The sequence below is a fragment of the Dysidea avara genome, chromosome 5, assembly GCF_963678975.1.
Source record: "Dysidea avara chromosome 5, odDysAvar1.4, whole genome shotgun sequence".
Lineage (NCBI taxonomy): Eukaryota > Metazoa > Porifera > Demospongiae > Dictyoceratida > Dysideidae > Dysidea > Dysidea avara.
In genome coordinates, this window is record NC_089276.1 from 15,333,049 (window position 1) to 15,359,333 (window position 26,285).

At 37.0% G+C, this 26,285-nt stretch overlaps 1 protein-coding gene across 1 annotated transcript; it reads right to left on the reverse strand.

Annotated features, from left to right (window-relative positions):
• Window positions 1-473: 473 nt before the first annotated feature.
• On the reverse strand, window positions 474-24,500 carry LOC136256150 (uncharacterized). Its single transcript, XM_066049090.1, has 5 exons — window positions 24,297-24,500; window positions 19,124-19,414; window positions 3,917-4,157; window positions 1,880-3,091; window positions 474-640 (listed from the first exon to the last, which is right to left on the reverse strand). The coding sequence occupies exons 1-5, from the start codon at window positions 24,378-24,380 to the stop codon at window positions 630-632; spliced, it is 1,839 nt and encodes a 612-aa protein (XP_065905162.1). The 5' UTR covers window positions 24,381-24,500; the 3' UTR covers window positions 474-629.
• Between the last annotated feature and the right edge of the window lie 1,785 nt (window positions 24,501-26,285).

The window sequence follows — 26,285 nt, forward strand, 5'->3', positions numbered from 1 at the left end:
GATCATGAACTCTTTCCATCTTCACATTAATTTTGCTTAAGTTGCAATTGCACCTGCACTGTTCCTCACTAGTACATAATAACATTTTGGAAAGCATAAGGCTGGTGCTTCAATACTCCATGCACTCACCCTTGTCATTGACACAAGTGGCTGATTCACTTGTCTGGACAAATATGTAATGTACAACAATGAATTGTAGGTGTGTCTGCTGTATTACCAAATGTCGGTAATATAAACATTGGCTAAAATAATGTAATGGTCAAGTTTAATTACCTCAAGATTCAAACAGATGTTGACTTCAGTGCATGCAGTACCTCCAATTTATTTTGTGGGTTACAAGCTAAGGCTTTACATATAAAATTTATGTATGCTGCAAGCAAGAGCAGGAACACACCATATCTCAGCTTTCAGGTAATAGCTCAACTGATGGTATAGGTATTAAATATAATAATTTATATTAATTAACCAAAGAAATCTATAGTTGAATGTATGTACAATTAATTTTGTGACAATCTTCTGCATATAATGAACTAAGTATATAAAGCAACTGTATGTGTTTGCAGTTCTAAACTCATAACTAATAATGTAAGGGTAGAGAATGAATCATGTAGCTACTGTAGCGGTGTCCTTCACTGTGCACCTATAAGAAACACACAACATTTACTACTATTTGAGAAGTCATATAGCTAGACATGCAGTGCTAGGAATCTTCAGTGGATGGAATACTGTATATAATAATCTAGCCAAGAAATATAATTATTTCTGAGGGGTGTTTATCCACTGAAGAGTCCTAAAAATGCATGCCTTAGTTAAGCATTCTTCAAGCTAATATTGGCAAACCCATCAGTGTATACATATTGACTTACTATATACAAGATATACCCTTATTTGGAAATGTGCAATTCATTATCAAACAGTTAACATTTTTATTATTATTTTTTTACTTCTTCAATCCTCAGAAGTATCAGTTACTGTTATATATAATAACATTAAAAATTGAAGACTTAAAACTACTGCAAGTGAATCCTATACTTAAACAATAGCCTGTGCTACAACACTTTATTAAGTGTTATAACACTGATGTATTTGCTAATGCTAATGCAATCCCCCGCCATGGCATGTTATGTACATGTATATAAGTTAATATATGTGACTGGGTCTGGGAAAACTGTTCTTATCACCCATGTCAGCAGATTGGATTTTTCACTAAGAACACAAAGCGACATGAATAAACTATCTAATTTCACAATCAAAATCAGCTAGACTTGAGTGGTCTGCTTTTGCTGGTTGCTTTTTCAAGCCCAGTGGCGATCAGTACATGTGGTGTGGGGCCGTAATGGAGTTCTGGTCAGTCTGGGGATGGCTGTATGTGGCTGTACAGCTCCGTGGTGTTGAATAAACACTTCTGCTGTGAATTCCCTTTCATTTTAGCCAGTTTTGAGACCTGAATGACCTATAGCTTCATCCCTACACCTTTCTTTTCAATTTTTAAACAGCCTCCTTCCCTCTTTTCGGCCCCCCACCTCCCTCTCCTTTTGGAAATCACCTGATACAGTCAATCACGGTTTAAAAACTATCTAAAATGGCAGCAAACTTAGCTGTTGGATACTTGCACAGTGGATGCTCTGGAAGGTAAGGAATTGGTGTAAAACGTGTTAAAACTTGGTACACATAGCTTCAACCATTGGCTAGCTACAACACACTAAATACTTAAAACTGGCATTTCTCGATGCTTTCAAATAGGTGATAAGACCGTTTTCCCAGACTGGGTCACATATACATGTGCAAAATGCTTTGAACTAATTCCCTACCCAGTATCTGGTCTCTCATTGTCACTATACGTACAGGTAGTAGCATGTAATCGAAACAAAGGTCTAACCTGCAATTCCACCAGGGTGACCATAAGCCTCGAACCTACGAAATCCATACACGGTAACTGTCATTTTAGCATCGGGGTCACTGTGAACAACTTCATTGACACCTTCTGTTATTTGGATCTGTGTAGAGTATGCTTCAGTGATATTATTAACCTTAATAGGCTCCCATTCTTTTGCACCTAGAAGACTGCTCATGCCACATCCTGTCATACTGATCATGTCAGACTGAAAATCATCTGCAAGTACTACAATGTTAGCATAGTGTGCGTACTCAGGTAGACCTTGAAGAGTGGAAAATTGGAAGTTGTTGTCATACTGATTGGTGGCAGGTATCAGTGTCATCATTGGATCACCATCTACATTATCTTCACTTGTTCCATGAGCAAACTGGTTAACCATAACTGGCTTATCTGAAGCTATCGCACAGTATTCTGAAAGTGATAAAGCCTTGCTTATAGATCCACCTTCATTGATAATATGAGACTCTTGTGCATTATTACAGTAAATATCAACATTAGTGGAATTATATGCTGCCAGAACTTTAATAGTATATGACCTTCTGGTGGCTAATGGTGAAGTATAAAATACTCTACCCCATGATGAGGTGGGTGGGATCTGTTCCACTATGTGATCACAGTAGGCAACACCGGTTGGGATGTGAGCACACTGATGGCCACTAAACACAGATATTGGCTTGTCTGCAACAATTTTAGTTCCAGTCAAATCATCCAAATCTTTTATAAGCACAGTTTGCAGCCTATCGATCATATATATGCTGGGTACACCAGAGGTGCTTGTAACAGATACTGTTGTATTGTCTTCTGTACCAACTATAAGCAAAGAGCTGAAATATCCATTTCTTGATAGTGACACAGCAAAATACACATACGTATCACTGGCCTGAGTAGGTAGACAAAGAAATGTATCTATGGCATACTGCACTAGATTCTGACCAATCACATTGACTTTTTCACTACCAATCTTAAGGTAAACCCCCTGATTACCATTTGATGTTGCTATCAAATTGTTTGGAAGGTTCAGAACAACCTCATCCTCTCTTGTAACAAATCCAGTGGCAGAATATCCTACACCTGGAGCCTCGACTATGTATGGAATGAGTTCTGATTCTTGTGTTGTTATAATGATGGATAGTTGTGGACTTCCCAGATTTTGGAAATATCCAAAGTAATAATCACTCCTCTTAGTGCTGAAGCCTAATAGTAAGTGAGGTTAATATTAAAAATTTTAGTGTTTTAAAATCATACATTATAACAAATTAAAGTGATATTTATAAAAGTGAGTCAATCGGTGAGCACTCCACACATAACAGTCAACTGAGTCAAGCTGTAACAAATGTAGCATTCAAAAAGGTCCAGGGTGAAAAAGGTAAAGGTGGCAGCCAAGACATAGATCAAAAAATTGACACAAAATTACTGTCATTATAATTTTTTGACAATAACATTATTGCAAGTGAAAAACAAGTAGCACATTAGTCTACCAGGCACCACACTTAAAATAGATGAATTATGTTGAACACTGTGACAAATTTTTCAAAGATGAAAGTGGCTGTTAACAGTAAAGCATATTTAAATCCAGTAATAAAAGATGAATAAGTTATGATAATGCAAAGACACACATCTACACAGCTGGTGCTTAGATAAGTACTATGATACAGTATATAGAGCAGTCAACACTCTAGTGTAACATCCAGTAAATGGTAAGTTTATCTTGCAAACCATGACCTACAGAAAAAAAGTTAACAGCACTTGGCCATCTTTAGGATTTGCATGTACAAATCAAATAATATCTAAAATACCTACATCAACCAGCCTAACTGTGAAACTATGGATGTAGCCTTTTACTGTTACAGTATGTAATATTTAGGTATAAAAGTTAGCAATCAAGAAGTAGCTAAATATTAATATACTGTACAAAAGACCTTTAATGATGATTTAATTTTAAGCTGACATTGGACTTTAATATGTAGCAAGCATTAATTGCTCCATTACAACATGTGTATGGTCCAGTTATTTGCTTACTTGGAGCCACATCAATATGGTGTATGTACTTCCCGGGAACATTGACATTACTACCGGTGGCAACTTTAATAATATCTGGTGTACCAGAATCAGGATGAGTCTCCTTAATATCATCTATGCTAATTCCAACTTGTGCATGCTGTCCACCACTTGCACTCCAACCAATACCATTATCAGCATATAGAAATATAACATAGGTCCTGTCTCCATCTGTTGCCAGTACGACTTGAAATGTGTTTGTCTAAAAAAGTGACACAATAATTATAATAACATTAAAGTAGTGCTCGACAAGATGTCAACTAAATTTTACAGTATCAATTTGCTTGTTAATATCAATTCCTACAGCCATTATAATACTAATCCTTACTTAATACTCTGTATTCTTAGGTATCTATATTCTTAGGCAACTTTAGAGCTTATTTCATCAATATAATTATTGCTGTTGTTAGGATCTCACAATTAAATTACCCAAACATCCACATACCAATGTCTTTACTGATTATAATCTATCATCATAATTAACATAGCTTCCATACATCACTGCATTTTTATAATATGTTACATGAAAGAAGGAACTACAGAGATTGTGGTGTTCAAGAAAACATGCTCAATATTTGTCCTAGGCAGTAAATATACATTGATTGTACTTTAAGATCGTGGAATCAAGGCTGCACCTTTTAAGTTAAGGGGTGGATTTAGAGCCCCCCCCCCCTTCCCTTCAGAAAATTTTCAGTGTTGTTGTTCCTTGAACATATGGTAGCTAGTAGGCACCTTAGTTATAATTCAAACATTTTATGACTGTGTATAATAAATCTGTCTCTAGCAAATTGCTACCAATGTAGGTATAGCACAAAGGGAACTAGGTGGGTTAAAGCGCCCTCTACATTAAGAGATCGAGATACTCTAGCAAAAATAATGTGCTCTAATAAAACAGTCAAGAATAGTATAATCATAAGTCAATTTAAGCAACTAAAACACCTATTCTAAATTGAGTTACTGATTCTATCCACACCCTATTATAGTTAATATGACTAGAAATTCTAGAGCTGGAGATGAAAAATCATGCATCTGCGCATGCACACTACATGCCAGCAGTATCTATAATAATTATTATGTTTTAATAATTTTCAATGCTTGTGCTCTAGTTTATGTTAATTCTGCTCAGTAATATTTGAACATTCAATAAAAATTTTCCACTTATAAGTTCAGCTGAAATTACCACTCAAAAGGCCAAATTTTCAAAACCAGCTTATAGACCTTATACTACCAGCTCAGTAGTATTCATGTTTCCAACATTAAATATTCATAAATATTTAGTTGAAACTGGCATTAAATTCAAAGTTGATTTTTCAAAATTTCCTTGGGAAGCATATGCAATAGCCTCACTGTATATACTAGCTAATTCTGTTTTCTAGCTCAGTATATACTGTAGTATTCATACTTCCATTGTTGAACTGAGCAGATTTCTGGCACCATTGTTTCTTTTGATGTGGTATGTGCAAGTTCATTAGTCAAAACTATATTATAAAAAAAGTTAAAATCAAGTAGAAGGAAATTAGAAATTTTAAGGATCAGAGATCAAAGAATAGAATAGTAGTGAAACAAGAGAAGTTGCCTATACCTGCAGATATACTAATTGACATTTAATCTCTAATTCAGTCATGGTTTATAGGCTGAATTAGGGATTAAATGTCCATTAGTATATATGTAGGTATACGCAATCTCTCTTGTTTCACAACTTATTTGCTATTCCCTTGCTTCACTACTTTTCTATTCTTTGATCCCTAATGCAACTTAAAATTTCTTTTACTTGTACAATATTATGCACTTGTCAATTTCATGCCCCACCCCCCCACCCCCGGGCGTCCCCACACCCCAGGTGGGGATTTGACATTGCTTCTTGTCCCCACCCCTGGGGCAATTGACAGTTGTCCAATTCACTGACCGATTTTCGGTAGTTGCATTTCTAAACAATAAAATCGCACTTGCTATAATTTTACTAGCTACAGAGCAGGTTTATTACTAGTCGCATGAATAAAATATGCGCTTAGTCATCCTTGAGGTGTTGTAAAATCCTCTACTATGGGGGTGGGGACATAGTGGGGATTTGACAGCGGATTTTGCCCCAGTAGTGGGGAATTTGACACCACGATTTGTCAAATCCCCTGTATTCCCCCACCCCCCCCCCCCCCCCCCCGGGGGTGGGGGGTGGGGCATGAAATTGACAAGTGCATTATAGTTACTCTATGTTAAATAATAATAATTATCATAATTATATGGCACTATATGTAGGGACCCGCCGATTATGCTCATAATTTTACCTATTATGCTATGCTGCACTGCTAAAAAATTCACCTATTATGCTTAAATTAATGCTCAATATTTACCTATTATGCTCGATTATGCTCAATGTTCATGCCTTAGTTCATATGCTTTGCTACTAGTTTAACACTGTATAGAAAAAAAATGAGTGGCTGGAGCATAAATGATAAATTCTTGCTCCATGTAGGAGAAAAGATCGATATACTCTAATAAAACAGTCAGTTTGATGATTGTTCTATTAGAGTTACTGACTGCTCTATTAGAGTATATCGATCTTATTTTGCAATTGTCATTTTCCAGCAAGAATTTATACTATCGTACAAATATTTAACCTATTATGCTGGCATTATGCTCAATGCTTTTAGGTACCTATTATGCTCAAAATTATGCCAGCATAATCAGCGGGTCCCTAACTATATGTAGCTGAATATACAATGCTAAATCTAAATCCAAAACTAACTCCATTTTGATCCTGCTTGTCTTACAAGTAAAATTCCACCACTAAAAACTCTAAATAAGAAGTGTAATCTCAGCAAATTCCTTGATAGCAATCTACAAAAGCTCCAACAGTTCTAGTACACAACTCAATTTAATAATTTCAGTGGTGGATCTAGGATTTTATGAGCACACTGGTAAAAGTGATGACTCCACAGTATGCTTCTTGCAAAATGCGAAGTATATGGTTCCTAGGAGGTGTCTGGGAGCATGCCCTCCCCCCCTCCACCAAATGTTTTTTTCGGTAATTTTGCTGCATATCAACCACTAAGAAACCAGTACAGCCTTCTGAAGGCATTTTTGGGCTTGGTCATGCTTAACCAATACTGCCAAGCTATTATGAAGAAAAACTGAGGCTGTTTTTTGAATGGCAAGAAACCCAAAACACCATGATCAGCAAGACACATGCATATGGTGGTAGTGTGTCATGCAGCCAAAAAGGCTGACATATCACACAGTGTATAATATTATTATCAAGACACACGGTAGTGTGTCGTGCGGCCCAAGAAGCCGGCGCGCCACACCGTGAGTATATTGACAGGAAGAACGAAAACGTCATTTTCACGCCTTTGTATCTCGGTGATCACTTATCTGATTGGAACCAAATTTGCTACACAGTTGCCCGCCAGCCAAGGGAGTCTACATTCCAAATTTGAAGGAAATCGCTCTAGCCATTTCCGAGATACGAGCTGCCAAAGTTTCGTTTTTTTTTCTTCGTTTTTTTTTCTTCTTCTTCTTCGTCTTTTCGCACACTTGCAAAAATTGCTATAACAAGCAAACGCGTACTCCGATCGCCTTGAAATTTGGCACACAGAAAGGGAGTCCAAAGGCGAATCCTAGCATCAAATTTGGTACAAATCCGATGAATGGTTCAGGAGTTATGACCGATTATTCGCGTAAAACAAGATCGATTTGTTGTCACGCCTACAGGGTAAACCGCTTCATGGAATGAGTTGAAAATTGCTATGTAGATGGAGTAACCATCGTAGGAGTGCCTTTTGGTGGTTTGAAAGGAATCGAGATAAAGACCACGGAGATATGACACAAAACCCAACCTGTGTCACAATTACGCGATCGATTTTTATGAATAAAAAAGTATTAGTTTTCACGCCTACTAGGCAAACCGCTTAGAGCAATGAGCTGAAAATCGGTGTATAGCTGGAATAATCTTCATAGAAAGTCCTTGCAGTAGTACAGAAGAATCGGATTACAAACCACTGAGTTATGATTCGAAAGCCAACTCTGTGTAGCAAATGCGAGATCGAGATACTCTAATAGAACAGTCACCCTAATAGAGCATTCGGCTAATTTATTTATTCCATTATAGAATTGTATTACATCATAAGTTATACTGTAGGGAGTTCAGCTGCAAACAGTTAATCTTATAGACAGTTCAGCAAGAAGACAGTCACCATGTGGAGAGTTAAGCAAATATACCACTATAGAGATTCAGAACATTACAAGTCACACTGAAGAAAGTTCAGCTATAAACAAGTCATGCACTGTGTAGAGAATTCAGCTACAATTAAGTCACTCTCTAGAGAATTCAGTTACACAGAATTCTGCTACACACAAGTCACTGTGGAGAGAGTTCAGCTACAAACAAATTACCCTTTAGAGTGATCAGCTACAAACATAACACTTTGCAGGGTGTTCAACTGCAACAAATCAATTACCTTTAGAGCGATCAGCAATGAACAAATCAACACAAATCTACCTGTAGAGAGATCAGCTAGAAACAAACCACCCTGAAGAGAGTTCAGCTACAAAAAATCACCCTGTAGAGACATCAGCTAGAAACTAGACACAATGTAAGGAGTTCAGCTACAAGCAATCACCCTGTAGAGAGTTCAGCTAAAACAAATCAACCTGCAGAGAGATCAGCTACAAACAGATTACCTGTAGAGAGATCGGCTACAAACAAATCAACCTGCAGAAAGATTAGCTATATACACACAAATCAACTTGTAGAGAGATCAGCTACAAACAAATCACCCTGTAGAGAGATCAGCTAGAAACTACACACAATGTAAGGAGTTCAGCTACAAACAAATCACCCTGTAGAGAGATCAGCTACAAACTAGACACAAAGTAAGGAGTTCAGCTACAAGCAAATTACCCTGTAGAGAGTTCATCTACAAACAAATCAACCTGTAGAGCAATCAGCTAGAAACAAATCACCCTGAAGAGAGGTCAGCTACAAAAAATCACCTTGTAGAGAGATCAGCTAGAAACAAATCACCCTGAAGAGAGGTCAGCTACAAAAAAATCACCCTGTAGAGAGATCAGCTACAAACAAATTGCCCTGTAGAGAGATCGGCTACAAACAAATCAACCTGCAGAGAGATCAGCTACACACAAATCAACTTGTAGAGAGTTCAGCTACAAACAAATTACCCTGTAGAGAGATCGGCTACAAACAAATCAGCCTGTAGAGAGTTCAGCTAAAACAAATCAACCTGCAGAGAGATCAACTACAAACAAATCACCTTATAGAGAGTTCAGCTACAAACAAATTACCCTGTAGAGAGATCGGCTACAAACAAATCAACCTGCAGAGAGATCAGCTACACGCAAATCAACTTGTAGAGAGATCAATTACAAACAAATCACCCTGTAGAGAGATCAGCTAGAAACTACACACAATGTAAGGAGTTCAGCTACAAATAAATCACCTTATAGAGAGTTCAGCTACAAACAAATCACTCTGTAGAGAGATCAGCTAGAAACTGGACACAATGTAAGGAGTTCAGCTACAAGCAAATCACCCTTTAGTGAGTTCAGCTACAAACAAATCAACCTGCAGTGAGATCACCTACAAAAAAGCACCTTGTACAGAGTTCAGCTACAAACAAATTACCCTGTAGAGAGATCGGCTACAAACAAATCAACCAGTAGAAAGATCAGCTACACACAAATCAACTTGTAGAGAGATCAGCTACAAACAAACCACCCTGTAGAGAGATCAGCTAGAAACTAGTCACAATGTAAGGAGTTCAATTACAAATAAATCACCTTATAGAGAGTTCAGCTACAAACAAATCACTCTGTAGAGAGATCAGCTAGAAACTACACACAATGTAAGGAGTTCAGCTACAAATAAATCACCTTATAGAGAGTTCAGCTACAAACAAATCACTCTGTAGAGAGATCAGCTAGAAACTGGACACAATGTAAGGAGTTCAGCTACAAGCAAATCACCCTTTAGTGAGTTCAGCTACAAACAAATCAACCTGCAGTGAGATCACCTACAAAAAAGCACCTTGTACAGAGTTCAGCTACAAACAAATTACCCTGTAGAGAGATCGGCTACAAACAAATCAACCAGTAGAAAGATCAGCTACACACAAATCAACTTGTAGAGAGATCAGCTACAAACAAACCACCCTGTAGAGAGATCAGCTAGAAACTAGTCACAATGTAAGGAGTTCAATTACAAATAAATCACCTTATAGAGAGTTCAGCTACAAACAAATCACTCTGTAGAGAGATCAGCTAGAAACTGGACACAATGTAAGGAGTTCAGCTACAAGCAAATCACCCTTTAGTGAGTTCAGCTACAAACAAATCAACCTGCAGTGAGATCACCTACAAAAAAGCACCTTGTACAGAGTTCAGCTACAAACAAATTACCCTGTAGAGAGATCGGCTACAAACAAATCAACCAGTAGAAAGATCAGCTACACACAAATCAGCTTGTAGAGAGATCAGCTACAAACAAATCACCCTGTAGAGAGATCAGCTAGAAACTAGTCACAATGTAAGGAGTTCAGCTACAAGTAAATCACCCTGTAGAGAGTTAAGTTAAAACAAATCAACCTGCAGAGAGATCAGCTACAAATAAATCACTTTATAGACAGTTCAGCTACAAACAAATTACCTTGCAGAGAGATCGGCTGCAAATTAATCAACCTGCAGAGAGATCAGCTACACACAAATCAACTTGTAGAGAGATCAGCTACAAACAAATCACCCTGTAGAGAGATCAGCTAGAAACTAGATACAATGCAAGGAGTTCAGCTACAAGCAAAATCACCCTTTAGTGAGTTCAGCTACAAACAAATCAACCTGCAGTGAGATCACCCACAAAAACGCACTTGTACAGAGTTCAGTTACAAACAAATCACCCTGTAGAGAGATCAGGTAGAAGAATTCACCTTGTAGAGAGTTCATTTACAAAGAAACCATCATATAGAGAGTTCAGCTACAAAGAAATTACCCTGTAGAGAGTTCAGCTAGAAGAAGTCACCTTGTAAAGAGTTTAGCTACAAAGAAACCATCATGTACAGAGTTCAGCTACAAAGAAACCACCTGTACAGAATTCAACTATAAACAAATCACCCTGTATAGAGATCAGCTAGAAGAAGTTACCTTGTAGATAGTTCAGCTACAACAATTCACCCTGTAGAAAGATCATGCTAGAAGAAGTCACCTTGTAGAGTGTTCAGTTACAAAGAAACCATCATGTAGAGAGTTCAGCTGCAAACAAATCACTCTGTAGAGAGTTCAGCTACAAAGAAACCGCCATGTAGAGAGTTCAGCCTCATACAAACCACCTAGTAGAGAATTCAACTACAACAAATCACCCTGTAGAGAAGAAGTTACCTTGTAGAGAGTTCAGCTACAAAGAAACCACCATGTAGAGAGTTTAGCTGCAAACAATTCACCTGTAGAGTGTTCAGCTAGAAACAAATCACCCCGTAGAGAGATCAACTGGACGAAGTCACCTTGTAGAGAGTTCAGCTACAAAGAAACCATCATGTAGAGAGTTCAGCTGCAAACAAATCACCCTGCAGAGAGTTCAGCTACAAAAAAATCACCCTGTAGAGAGTTCAGCTAGACGAAGTCACCTTATAGAGAGTTCAGCTACAAAGAAACCATCATGTAGAGAGTTCGGCTATAAAGACACCACCATGTAGAGAGTTTAGCTGCAAACAAATCACCTGTTACAGAGAGTTCAGCTACAAAGAAACCATCCTGTATATTTTTCAGCTACATTTCAAGTCACCCAGTAGAGAGATCAGCTGCAAAAAAAATCCTGTGGGGAATAATGAGCATGTAATAAATATATGTATATAATTTGTATAATTACTAATAAAATCAAAAATAATTGAAGTACTAAAATTCTTCTTTAAGTTCTTTTCTTCTTCCTGTGGTAAAGAAAAAAACACATGGGTTAAAAAAGCCCCAAAGCCAGCCATAGGCCGGCTTTGCAGTATACAAATACAAATAGAAGCGATATCTAATCAAAAACAGCCAAGCTGTAAAAAACGGTGCGGCCCCCATAAAGGCCATGGTGAAAAAAGATGTGAAATCCAAGGTGGCGGCCAAGAAATGGCTGTGATGGTAGGTTAATGGTTACATTTTAATAACGGCAATTCAGGTGAATTTTGTGCCGCTTGGTCTTGGCACCAAATTCACCTGAATTGTTGTTATTAAAATGTAACCATTAACCTACCATCACAGCCATTTCTTGGCCGCCACCTTGGATTTCACACCTTTTTTCACCATGGCCTTTATGGGGGCCGCACAGTTTTTTACAGCTTGGCTGTTTTTGATTAGATATATATTTACAGGAAGAAACAAAATTTAATTTTCATGCATATGTAGCTCCGTGCTCCTTTCTCGAATTGGAATTTTTACACTGCAAACACCCTCCACCATCAGCACTCCACATACCAATCATGAGCAAGATTGCCAGCGCAAGAGCCTTCAAAATCTGGCTTAATTTCTTCATTTTTTCTTCTTTGCTTAGATTTGTTCTTTTCACACACTTTACAAAAATCATTATAAAATGCAAATGCTTAGCTTGATTTTTATTGAGCTTTGGTACATTTTATGAACATATTGTGACACCATGATGTACCAAGTTTGGTGCAAAACTGATCAATAGTCATAGTGTTACGGATGATTATTTGCATTATAAAAGGCTGACTTGTCACACCTACAGAGTAAGCCGCTTATGGAAATACCTTAAAAATTGGTATACACATAGGTTAACCAACATAGTTCAAATCTTTTGTGGTTAAAAGGAATCACACTGACAAGTTACAAGGCAAAAACCAAACAACTGTAAATTGTGGTGCTGAAATACTCTAATAGAACAGTCACCACAGGGTAAAAAAGTGCGAGAAAAATGTCAAAACAATTACCAGCATTCAAACCAGAGAAACCCTTAACCACTGAGCTGCTGCTATCACAGCTGTTCAACTCACTTAATTTCTATTTTTATAAATGAAAATTCTAGCTAAAATCTATATACTCAATAGCAAAAGTTCATAATTTTGTAGATCTACCAATGAAGCATCTATGTAGAAATCCTCAAAAACGTGTGCACTCTATTAGAGTGTTACAAAGTTATCAAATAAACTGTGTAATACAATACTACTGCAATTTCTCTAGAATTCCATTGAATCAAAGCTGATATTATAGCCATTTTGGTAGGGGTAGTACAGTGCTATTAAGACCTACTCTTGCCAATCATCATCATCATAATCATCATAATAAGTGCTATGTTAATAAAACTTGTGACAACATGTACAGGCTGAAAATTGTTTTCTAGCATAAAAGGTAGGATTTACTTTCATTGTTAAAAATTGAGCAACTGCACCTTATCACGTTTTGCATGAAAAATAGAGATACTCTAATATAGAACAGTCACTGTAAACCTAATAGACAAATAGTACAATCATGCATACCTAACTTGGACTTTGTTATAAAACATGTACACCATTGCAAATAGATGCAGGCACTAAAATATAGCCATGAACAAGTAAGCACAAAGTTAAAAGGTATCGGATCAGTAGGTATTTTGTAGAGCACTAGTTTGTCTTATATCACCTTCATTGCATCTGTAGGACAATGATTTGTATAAAAACAAACCTCAAAGCCAGTTTATGGTTGGCTTTGGGGAATATGTTTAAAGTACAAAAAGAAGTAAAACCTGTGCAAAAATAACCAAGCTGTATAAAACGGTGTAGCCTTCAAAAAACCTGGACGAAAAAAGTTGTGAAATCAAAGGTGGCAGCCATTTCCGATGATGTTGATTTTAATAATGCACAAAGCCATTATTAAAATTTATTATCATTATTTTAACAATTTTGCAGTTGATGAAAGTTCCCTTTATGCCTAACATTCGTGGGACCAGATTTTTGTAACTTTTATTTGAAAAGAAAGTTACAGTAATTTTTTGTGATTTTCATAGGGTTTCATACAACATATCTAGTTTCAAATACTTCAAAATTTTTATTGATTATTTTCTGTAAGAATTAAAACAAACCAGACTAAAGTTCGTAGAAGGGGAATATTAATTTTTTCCTTGGTTATCATTAATGATTTTTACTCAGATTGTGCACTTTTTAATGACATCTATGGAGAACAACTATTTTAAAAACCGTGTGTTCAGAGACACTACAAACATGTATAACTACAATAAAGGAGTAATAGGTTTGCGTCAATTATGCTGGCATAATTTTGGCATAATATAGAGGATGAAAAGCATAATGCTGGCTAAAGGGAGCATTAATGGGCAAATTTCTGCCAACAAAGTATTTTTTGCTATAACAGTCATGAAGTCAAGAGTTAATCTGTTTTGGGCCAATTTAGGCATGAGGCTATTATGCTCCAAAAATTGAGCATTATGCTTTTGAGCAGTGCTCAAAAAGCCACCTATTATGCTTTTGAGAAATGCCCATTACTCCCAAAATTATGCCACCATCGTTGTCCAATAATGTATATATTATATCATTTAATTGATGTTTTAACTTCAAATAGTTTTCTTTTCTTTTATCTGGTTGCTACATTAGAATATTTCGTTACTATGTGACTGCTTTAATAGAGTAGTAATATTCGGTGACTGTTCTATTAGAGTTTCTGACTGCTCTATTGGAGTATCTCTATCTTTTTAACAGAATTGTGCAATTTCCTGCTGTTAAAGCTTTATAATTGCTTCAAATGCTAGCATAATTCCTGATTCCCACACATACCTATTATGCTCGAAATTATGCCGGCATAATCGCCGCATGCCTAAAGCAATTTTCACCCACGTAAATAATTAAAACTGCTTGAAGACTAGTCTCAAAAACCATAGATATTAGAGAGTGTACTCTAATATCTATGCAAAAACGTATTTCTAAACAATATAAGCTCACAGTGATACGTTAGCTACCAGAAACCAGAATAATCTCACAAGTCACAAATCACACTAGCTACGGCAATCACGCGTGAAGTTTCAAAAATCAAGTTTTAAATCACAAATCCAATTCAGATCACAAATCAGGTTTCAAATCACAAAATAATTTCAAATAACGTACAGTTTCGAAGGTGTCACACGAGTCGGTGTCCGGCACACCCCTCAACATGCAGTCATGCATATGCCAACTAGTACCAAGGCATGGCAAAGCAGTTTAGCTAAGTTTCAGTCATTGAATTTAGTATCAAGACACACGGTAGTGTGTCGTGCGGCCCAAGAAGCCGGCGCGTAACACCCGTGAGTATATTGACAGGAAGAAAGAAAACGCATTTTTCGCACCTCCGTAGCTCTGTGCTGCCTTGATGAAACAAGGCGATTTTTTCTGTGTACACTCCCTCCACCTACAGGACTCCACATTCCAAATTTGAGCGAAATCACTTCAAGTGTTCCCGAGATATGCGACTTCAACAATTGGCTTAGTTTCTTCGTTTTTTTCTTCTTACTTTTCTTCCTCTTTTCGCACACTTACAAAAACTGCTATAAAACGCGAACGCCTTATCCGATTGCCTTGAAATTTGGCACACTGAAAGGGGGTATAAAGGCGCATCTCGGTACCTACTTTGGCTGGAATACGATAAACAGGCAAAGAGTTATGAGCAATTATTCACGAAAAATAACACCAATATGTTGTCACGCCTACAGGGTAAACCGCGTATGGGAAGAAGCTGAAAATCGGTGGGTAAGTAGGTTAACTATTGAACCTCAAACCTTTTGTGGTTTGAAAGAAATCGAGCTTAAAACCAGGAAGATACATCGAAAAACCCAACAGTGTGTAACAATTACGCAATCGAGATTAGCTAATAAAGAAACGACTGCTTGCCACGCCTACCAGATAGACCACTTGGGGTAATGCTTTGAAAATCACTGTACAGATGGAGTAATCATCTTAGAAAGGCTCATCAATGGTGTAGAAGAATCAGACTTAAAGCCACGGAGTTATAACACGAAATCCAACTTGGTGCAGCAAGTGCGAGATCGAGATACTCTAATAGAGCAGTCATCCTAATAGAGCAGTCACTTTGAAGAGAATTCAAGAGATCAGCTGGAAACAAGTAACCTGTATAGAGATCAGCTGTAAACAAGTCACCCTGTAGAGAGATCAGCTACAAACAATTCACTTTATAGAGAGATCAGCTAGAAGAAGTTACCTTGTAGGGAGTTCATGCAACTATGGAAAGAGATAGTTCAACTAGAAGAAATCACCTTGTAGAGTTCAGCTACAAAGAAACCACCATGTAGAGAGTTCAGCTACAAATAAATCGCCCTGTAGAGAGATCAATAGAAGAAATTACCTTGTAGAGAGTTCAGCTACAAACAAATCTCCCTGTAGAGAGATCAGCTAGAAGAAGTTACCTTGTAGAGAGTTCAGCTACAAAGAAACCATCATGTAGAGAGTTCAGCTGCAAACAAATCACGTGTAGAGAGTTCAGCTACAAACAAATCTTCCTGTAGAGAGATCAGCTAGAAGAAGTTTCCTTGTAGAGTGTTCAGCTTCAAACAAATCACCCTGTAGAAAGATCAGCCAGAAGAAGTCACCTTGTAGAGAGTTCAGTTACAAAGAAACCACCATGTAGAGAATTCAGTTACAAACTAGTGACCCTGTAGAGACATCAACTAGAAGAAGTTACCTTGTAGAGAGTTCAGCTACGAAGAAACCATTCTGTAAAGAGTTTAGCTGCAAACAAATCACCTGTACAGAATTCAGCTACAAACAAATCTCCCTGTGGAGAGATCAGCTAGAAGAAGTTATCTTGTAGAGAGTTCAGCTACAAAGAAACCGTCATTTAGAGAGTTCAGCTACAAACAAATCACCCTGTAGAAAGATCAGCTAGAAGAAGTCACCTTGCAGAAAGTTCAGTTACAAAGAAACTACCATGTAGAGCGTTCAGCTACAAACTAGTGACCTTGTAGAGACATCAGCTAGAAAAGTTACCTTGTAGAGAGTTCAGCTACAAAGAAACCATTTTGTAAAGAGTTCAGTTGCAGACAAATCACCTGTACAGAATTCAGCTACAAACAAATCACCCTGTAGAGAGATCAGCTAGAAGAAGTTACCTTGTCGATAGTTCGGCTTCAAACAAATCTCCTTCTAGAGAGATCAGCTAGAAGAAATTACCTTGTAGAGATTTCAGCTACAAATAAACCACCATGTAGAGAGTTTAGCTGCAAAGAAATCCTGTAGAAAATTCAGCCACAAACAAATTGCCCTGTAGAAGATCAGTTAGAAGAAGTTACCTTTTATAGAGTTCAGCTACAAAGAAACCATTCTGTAAAGAGCTCAGCTGCAAACAAATCACCTGTACAGAATTCAGCTACAAACAAATCACCCTGTAGAGAGATCAGCTAAAAGAAGTTACCATGTAGATCGTTCAGCTACAAACAATTCACCCTGTAGAGAGAGCATTCTAGAAGAAGTCACCTTGTAGAGTGTTCAGTTAAAAAGAAACCACTCTGGAGATTTCTGTAATAAATGTATTATATATATAATTTGTACATTTATTGATAAAATATTTAAAGTACATCTACTTCATCTTTTCTTCTTCCTGCGGTAAAGAAAAAAAGATAGGTTAGAAAAGTCCTAAATCCGGCCCTAGGCCAGCTTTGGGGTATACAAATACAAAAAGAAATGAAATCTAATCCAAAACAGCTAAGCTGCAAAAAAAGTGTGCGGCCCTCAAAAAGGCTATGGTGAAAAAAGATGTGAATTCCAAGGTGGCAGCCAAGAAATGGCTGTGATGGTAGGTTAATGGTAAAAATTTTAATAATGACAATTCAGGTGTATTTTGTGCCAAGACCAAGCGGTACAAAAATTCACCTGAATTGTCGTTATTATAATTTTTACCATTAACCTACCATCACAGCCATTTCTTGGCCGCCACCTTGGATTTCACATCTTTTTTCACCATAGCCTTTTTGAGGGCCACACACTTTTTTTACATCTTGGCTGTTTTGGATTAGATTATATTAACGTGTATTACAGGCTGATTTTGATGATTATGATTATTGGAAAGCTCAATTGGAAGACAGTAGGCACTTTGACAATAAAGATAATAAAGTTATAGTGTTGAGTCAGTATAGCTAGTAAATGTCTGGACATTGAAAATAGTAAAGGTCTGCGGTGAGACTGGGGTTAATACCAAACTGGGAAAATATTTCAAAAAGATCGAGATTCTCTAATAGAACTGTCAAACATTCTAATAGAACAGTCATTGCTGCAACAGGGAGAATGAGAACCATTTAAGTGTTATCCCAGGAGGCTATTATGTTCTTGGCATGGTATTGCATACATGGCAGTTGCTGTCCTTTGAAAACCAATTGCTACAACTCGGAAGATTAATCAGAAAGCACGCATAATATTTTATACATACTCAATTGCATACAAAAACTGATACTAAGCAATATAATGTCTACAGTTTCTGAGGGGCTATAGATATTCCCCCAGTATATAGTAGTATATAGAAAAATTGTGTGGGTGGGTGAGTTATAATCTTATGCCTTGTTGCATTATAAAAAGTGAATTTTTGATATATAGCTACTGGATAGTATAATATTTGTACACCATAGCATAACTGCTGTGGCAATAGAGGTAGCAACCAATACACTTGTAGCTGATATAACCACCGCCTGTGTTTTTATTATTTTTAATTTTTTTACATTCAATTCAGCAGAGTTTTTAGTGTATGTTTCTGACTATCTACTTCACAAATACTGTATTAGCCTTTTTGCTGATCCCTAGCAGGATAGCATACACTTTACTGCTCAATTAGAGCCAAGGGTATCATGGCTATTATATATTAGAGTATGTGATTGGATTCGACAAAATCAGACTTCCACATGCACACATCCAATTATTCAACTTGAATCCATTGTAATGTAACTACTAAGTATGCTATTGACCTACACTTTTTACACAAAGCTTTCAGTGCATTATACAATAACAGATCCAAATGTTAAACTGAAAATGTGACTGGGCCTGTGAAAATAGGGCATGTTGGCACATAAAATTTGCCTGGTTCTTTAAAGTCATAAATCTGGATGTGTGTGGAAGCCTGGTTTTGTCAAATCCAGTCACACACATATATATATATATATCTTCATCTTCTACATGACTGAATTCTATGTATATAGTACATACATACCTGAGTAGGTATGCCTCCGACTGCTGCAACTTTCTCCCAAGTTACAACAAGTAATTCAATAGATGAAAAATTGGCTTGGCAAGGAAAGGCATCATTAATGCACTTGTTAGCTTTCTCAATTAGCTCCTTTTCATCAGTCATTCCAAATACAATGGATCCACTTAATAGACTAATATTTGCCCAATATGGTGCAATTAATTGTATTCCTAATCCCAGTGGAAAAGGCTGGATTGTAAAATCCACAGGGTCATCAAGATATCTGAAGATTGATAATCCTCCACTTCTCAACACCTAATAACAAGTTGGTAAAGGACACAACCACAGTATATACTTGATAAAACAAGCTATCAACAATTGTTCCCAAAAATAATAAGTCTTAGCACACTACTGTACATTGTATCACTGTAGATTATAATAGGCATGGCAAAAATGCTCATCATCTATGTTGCATTGCATATACACTACCATTCTGTGATTTGTGGCTTATTGTATTATAGTTTACGTAGATTAATGATCACTTAGTAACTATTAAATAGGTAATCTGCATAGTTCCTCGGTACCAGATATACCCTGTAAATAAGATTCCATTGTACTGAAGGACTTCTCTACAGCTATACTATACAATGCATCCATACATAATGTAATGATTGTTAGTAAACTAATGTATGGAATCATCTTTGACAGTCTTACGCATCAGGAGACAATATAGATTTACAGTAAGTGTGTTAAACTCTATGATTGGCCATTATGCATGCTTCCATCTGTTTGTGGCATTATACACACACTCCAGCCTTCAATACCTAAGTAATCAGGTGAGTAAGGTACGTACCTGTATAATTGAAGCTACCAGTATACTAACAATAACAACAACAATACGCTGTGTAAACTGATTAGTGTAGCTACTATGTTGTTGTAAAGTGGCTAAAAATGGAATGTTTGGGTCTCCAGCCAGTCATGAGTTCATCAGCTTTCTATGGCCGACCTGGTTAAATCAGTGAAATGTGTAGTGACATTTACAATCCCAAGTACCACTACTGAAAATGTTGGCTACTTTGAACTGATGAATTCTCCCACTTAATTATTAATACCTACTAGTGACTAGCAATGTCATGTGGTTTTAATTTTCACTTTTAAATTATGACTTTTTTGACTTTATAAGTACGTACAAGCCTACTGCCTACAGACCTTTAATATACTGCTTATGTGTATCGTTATAGCAACCAGGTGTCCCACAGACCTTCCCCACTTGCACTGTAAAGCTATAATAAAGCGTGCACACTTGTCATTTCAGTGGTAGATCTTGGATTTTTAAAAGAGGGTTTCTGGAAGTTGGTATTGCTGAATAAGGCATCTGATGACATTTCTCTGGAAAATGTTGAAATTTTAGAAGCTCTGAGATTGGATTTTAGGCTATTTTTAGTTACCAATTCAATGCTTTAAACTGTAAATACTATAGCTAACTATAGGGTGAATAAGGTGACTATAAGCTGTAGCTTTGATTGCTCTATTAGAGTTACACGATTGCTCTATTAGAGTATTTCAATCGTTTTTAATGCAGTGGGAGATGAAAAGTGAAGTGTTGCTGAGGGTATAATAGCTATAAATGGTGTTAGTGAAGTGCAACTGCATGCATTCTAGTGAAATACAGTGGTATATAGTTGTTTGATGTGACAAATTGTCCGTACAGCAATATATTTATGCACAGCCACTGAGCTATGTAAATTTAAAAGGGGGTGAAACCCCGCCACTGCAATGATAATCATTCAACTCATTTCCAACATCTGCGTGCAATGTTTCAACAGTATGTAGCTAGCTATAGTCTACCCACTAACCACTATTGCAACAGCTATTTCACAAAAACTGTTCAGTGAGAATGGCACTTAACTATTACCACCACATTTGACTACTTTTCTAATTAATTGGCAGATGAATGTAACTTTTAATTGTTATTGCTAAATCCTAGGAACATCAGCTGAACTGGCTGCCAAACAATTTATAGTGGGGAAAAAAAGCTAAATAGCCGCTATCTAGTTCAAAGTTTTTAAGAGCGTCACGGTCTGCTACGGCTGTCAATAGCTACTAGTAGGCATTCCATCCCGATTTTTAAGTTTTGGAAAATTGGACTTTTTGTATGCCCAATAGATAGAGCATTGATTGCCGATCTCAGAAATATTATAGTTTGTTGGGTTGCAATTAGCTACTTTGAAATGCACAGTGCTTAAAAACTGTAAAAAGGTATGTCTTTCTCTGGGGAATCCCATACATTTCAAAGGGAAAATGGCACAATTGAATCAGGAGCCATCTAGTAATCTGGACTGTCTTGAAACTGCAGTTGCTTCTAGTAAGTTGCAAGTTTGTACATGTACAGTAATGAGAGTAACTTCAGATCTTATTGGGTCTCAGTGATCTTTGTCACTGCTTGAAGTATCTTAGTTTACTACAGTGGTATATCCCCAGTATATGGAACAGTTAATTGTTTGTTATTTTAGTAGTTTTTCAGTAAACCCGCATTCACTGATGTTTTACTGAGAGTTTAAAACTTAGTAAAATAATTATGTTCCATATACTTAAGTTTACTGACACTTTACTATCAGTATAACTACAGTAAGGCATTTTAACAAATTAGTAAACTAAGAACCTTCAAGCAGTGTGTATGCTTTGTGGTGAGCAAATATGTTTCACCAATTGCACACTTCTCAATACAATGGCAGTGTAGCTATACCCATAGGCAAGTGGCTATCTCAAGTAAGTAAAAACATCAAATTAACAACTTATAAAGGTAAACAACTAAAGTGGAGGTGCCACAATGATGCAACAATACCTAAGGTGGAGTTGTGGTTTCAATTGTGGCATTGTTATGCCGACTTTGAAGTGGCTGTATTTTGAGCTGATGATAGTCATCAGAAAATTGCTCTGGAGCTGAAAATTGCTAACCCGAGCGAAGTAACTATGCACTTAGACTTAATTAGATCATTATGGTATCAGAGGCTCAACTTTTAAATGGATATCTTCATTCCTAAGTGGACGTAGTCAACGAGTGGTCTGTAATGGTTACACATCTGCACCAGTAAATGTTACAAGTGGTGTTCCCCAAGGAACTGTATTAGGACCATTGTTATTTCTTGTTTACATAAATGATTTACCCGATACTATTTCTTCATGTTGTAGTCTATTTGCTGATGACTGTTTGTTATATAGACAAATAAAAAACAAAAATGACCAGGAAATTCTCCAACATGTCATTATTGATTTACACAATTTAGAGCAGTGGGCCAAGAAGTGGATGATGATCCTCAATGTCGATAAGTGCCAAGTATTACAGACATCACTAAGAAGTATATTTGCTTTCTCCTATACATTGTATAATCACTTTCTTGAAAATGTAAATGAAGCTAAATATTTGAGAATTGTCATCGATTCCAAGCTAAATTTTAATAAGCATATTGACTTGGTGTGTAAAAAGCAAACAGTGTTCTAGCTTTCTTAAAGAGGAACTTGTCTTCATGTAAATGTGAAATGAAATCTGATGCTTATCTGATGTATGTTCGACCAATTTTAAAATATGCTGCTTGTTCCTGGGCCCCCCATACTAAATGTAACATCGATAAACTGGAATCGGTACAGCGACGAGCAGCAAGATTTGTAAATGGCGATTACCGATATACGAGTAGTGTTACTGAGATGATAAATACACTAAGATGGAACAGCCTGCACAGCCGTAGAGATACTCTCAGATTACAAATGATGTATAAGATTACCCACCATATAATATACTTAAAACTACCTAACTATATCAACTACAATCCAGAAATTACTAGAGGCCATGATTACAAACTTACTGTATACCCTTTACACGGATTGATCCATACAAGTTTAGCTTTTTCCCAGCCACCATTGCATTATGGAACAAATTACCAACTGAAATAGTTAACGCTACTTCAATTGACTCTTTTACTTACTTACTTAATATTAATTAATTTTGTACATATATTGCACTTACATACTCGCTTGCGAGGTTTTGCAATTATTATAATAATAATAAATAAATAATACTTATATGTAGCTATATAATGCGCACGACAAAACTAAGATTTTCATGATAATCAGCGTGTGGACAAACCCCATAACGATTTTAATTTCATCCTCATTGGAGCTAGTCTCGTGCCCAGATTGCTTTTTTTTCTTTTTGTGTGGGGGCGGAGAAAAAAAGGGTCTGGTGGATCTCCAATACATTTTTTGTGCAGCCGGATCTACAACTTTAGGGGATCGTTGATTAGTGGTGATGAATAGCAAAGGTTTGTTAACGAAGCGACAATAGGAAATACGGCGCGCGTTTGCTTAGCAAGGCTGCATCTTTGGGTACGCACGCCGTATTTCCTATTGTCGCTTCGTTAACAAGCCTTTGCTATCCATCACCACTAATCAACGATCCCCAAAAGTTGTAGATTTGGCTGCACAAAAAATGTATTGGAGATCCACCAGACCCTTTTTTTCTCCGCCCCCACACAATAAGAAAAAAAGCGGTCTGGGAACGAGACTACATTGGAGCTCGGACTACGGAGCAATCCCAAGTCAGTTTAGTCTCGCGGGCGCCCGACCCTAAAAAGAGGGTCTGGTGAAACTCTGTACAAAAAGTTTGAGCTCTGGAATGTTTATTGAATGACGTTTACCTGTTAACTTACGTAAGTGCAATGTTTAGCTACGTAAGTGCAATGTTTACGTCACAACATCCATTCAACCAGATCCGCTTACAGCATCACCAAACTAATGGTAATGGCGCTACTTTAATTGTTCAACATTAAAACGAACCCAACAGAATTGTATGGCCGTTTTCTCAACGATTTCTAAGCGGCAAAGTCACCGGGTGTAATTAACAGTAAGTCACGAATCTTTTGAAATGTAGCTACGCATTACATAATCAATTTGAAATGGAGCGATCTGATTGGAGCTTCCAACATTCCGGCAGCGCCAAACTTTTTGTACAGTTTCACCAGACCTTCTTTTTTAGGGTCGGGCGCCGCGAGATTATCCCAAGTTAAACGCAAGTTGTTATTTTGTGCCAGGGTTCTATTGGAGAATATACGGAGAATGAAAAATCTCGGCCCGGATACTGGAATGCCTACTACTAGTTAATGAGCTACTTCTTGACTTAATCAGTTCACGGTTTACTTACACATACTCCGCTGTGCTTCACTCCGTGCACCACAAATCCTCCAGATATATAATTGCTACAATCGGACTGCACCTCTTGACCCATTTGTTTGGTAGTTTACGCACCCAACATAAAGAAGTCTCTTGCGGGAACACCCAAGATACTATGCACAGCACAAAACAATAAAACTATTTTGTGAAGCATAGTTGCTGAAACGCGAGCTGAAACGTGTCTCGGACTGAAGAACTACTTCTGTGAAGACATTCTTATAGCAATTCTAATCCCGTAAAATATCGGACATTTGCGTGTTAAGACGGAAGGAAACTTTGTTAACCTTATACAGTACTCAGTAGCTACAGTATTAATATCCCTCCACCTCGGCCTCGCTCGTTCAATGCATGTTTACAGACGAGTTCACTGCTCTGATAAAACAGTTAGCTAACCACTCTAATATGAGAACAGTCACACACTGTAAATTCAGAAGTATGAAGTTCATACTAATGGTATGCTACCTGCGGTCACTTAGTATGATGTACATATTTCACATACTTCAGAAGTATGTACATCATGCTATGTGACCGCAGGTAGCACACCACTAGTATGAACTTTATGCTTCTGCATATAGCTAACTAGCTATCTCTTCAAAAATTTAATTGTGTGCTTACCTGCAACACTTTCATTAGCATTGTTGCACAATGAAAATGCCACAACCCCTCCCAAAATGGCATCCATACCTTTTGTATACTTAAAGCTTTTCCTGTGTAAATTTAATTCCTCTGCCACCAAAGTTGTCCCTTCTCTCTACACTCTGATAGCTCGGCTATATATTAGCTATACACCTCATCATGTTTAGTAAAGAGCATAATTTGCATTTTCACGCAGGACATTCAAGACAAGCTAAGGCATTCATGCACATGCATGCAAATAATATAGACATATATATACACTAATTGTATTGAATAATGATTGAAGCACTTCAAAAGAGTTGATATAGTGCAGTGAAACCACCATGGCTTCTTCTTGGTCTATATTGATCCATTTTGACACAGTAGCTTGTGCTTTGAGATACTGCAAGCTTAACTATTGCTATACATAGCTAATAATTTAATATGTACATATAAAGTCCATTCTAATGGAACTTTATATTATTATTAAACTGCTTGTAGATCTGTACATGTGTTGTGCTTTTGTACTGCCAATGTGACTGAGTTTTGTAGCTATATATAGCTAGCTAGTAAGTTACATGCAACATTGTAGCTACTTAGGTGGGAATAATTATGATCGTAAAGGATGCTTCTTACTTTGAATATAGTTATAGTGTTAAAGAAGTTGCTGTTTCCTCAGAAATGCAATGATGTGAAACAACATCACCTATATGGTTTCATTAATAATGTCTATACTCAATTATACCAGCCACAATGCCTCTAATACTGTACAGCTGTAGCCTACTACATGGCAACTACTATAGCTGGCAGCCTGGCACCATATGATCCCAACATCAATGTGTTTTCATAGTAACACAATGGAGTGAGCTAGTCATTTTATCTAGAATGCAAGCATGCATGCAAGACTACAATCAGTGGTTTAGAAAATAGAATTAGTGCAATGGAGCATATATACGCAAAGTTGTTACTGTAACAGTTTCATGTCGCTACCTACTTACTGTATGAGGCAGTGATGATGAGCACAGTAAAATTCACTACAAAAATTATATGGGTACTACCAGGCTAAAGTGTTTCAAGAGAAATGCAATAGAGTAGAACTGTACAAGATCTAAATAAGCAAATAATTAGTGCTAATGGTACAGCACACAGTACATATACCATTGTACACAACCCATTGAGGTTGACAAGATTTTACCTGCAACAGTCAATAAGTGTAATTACCCTTATGAAACACAGTTAACTAATACTTTTATGATACCTACAGAGATGTACTTATGATATGCGTCCAAAGACATCAATTTCATTAAATAATTTTGTTCCAGGCTGAGTGTAGCAAGCCTTATTT

Coding starts and splice junctions, on each gene's coding strand:
- LOC136256150 (XM_066049090.1), bottom strand. CDS start 24,380: ATGGGTCAAGAGGTGCAGTCCGATTGTAGCAATTATATATCTGGAGGA. Junction 19,415..24,296: donor TGAAGCACAGCGGAGTATGT/GTAAGTAAACCG, acceptor ACTTGTTATTAG/GTGTTGAGAAGTGGAGGATT. Junction 4,158..19,123: donor TCGGAGGCATACCTACTCAG/GTATGTATGTAC, acceptor TCACTTTTTTAG/ACAAACACATTTCAAGTCGT.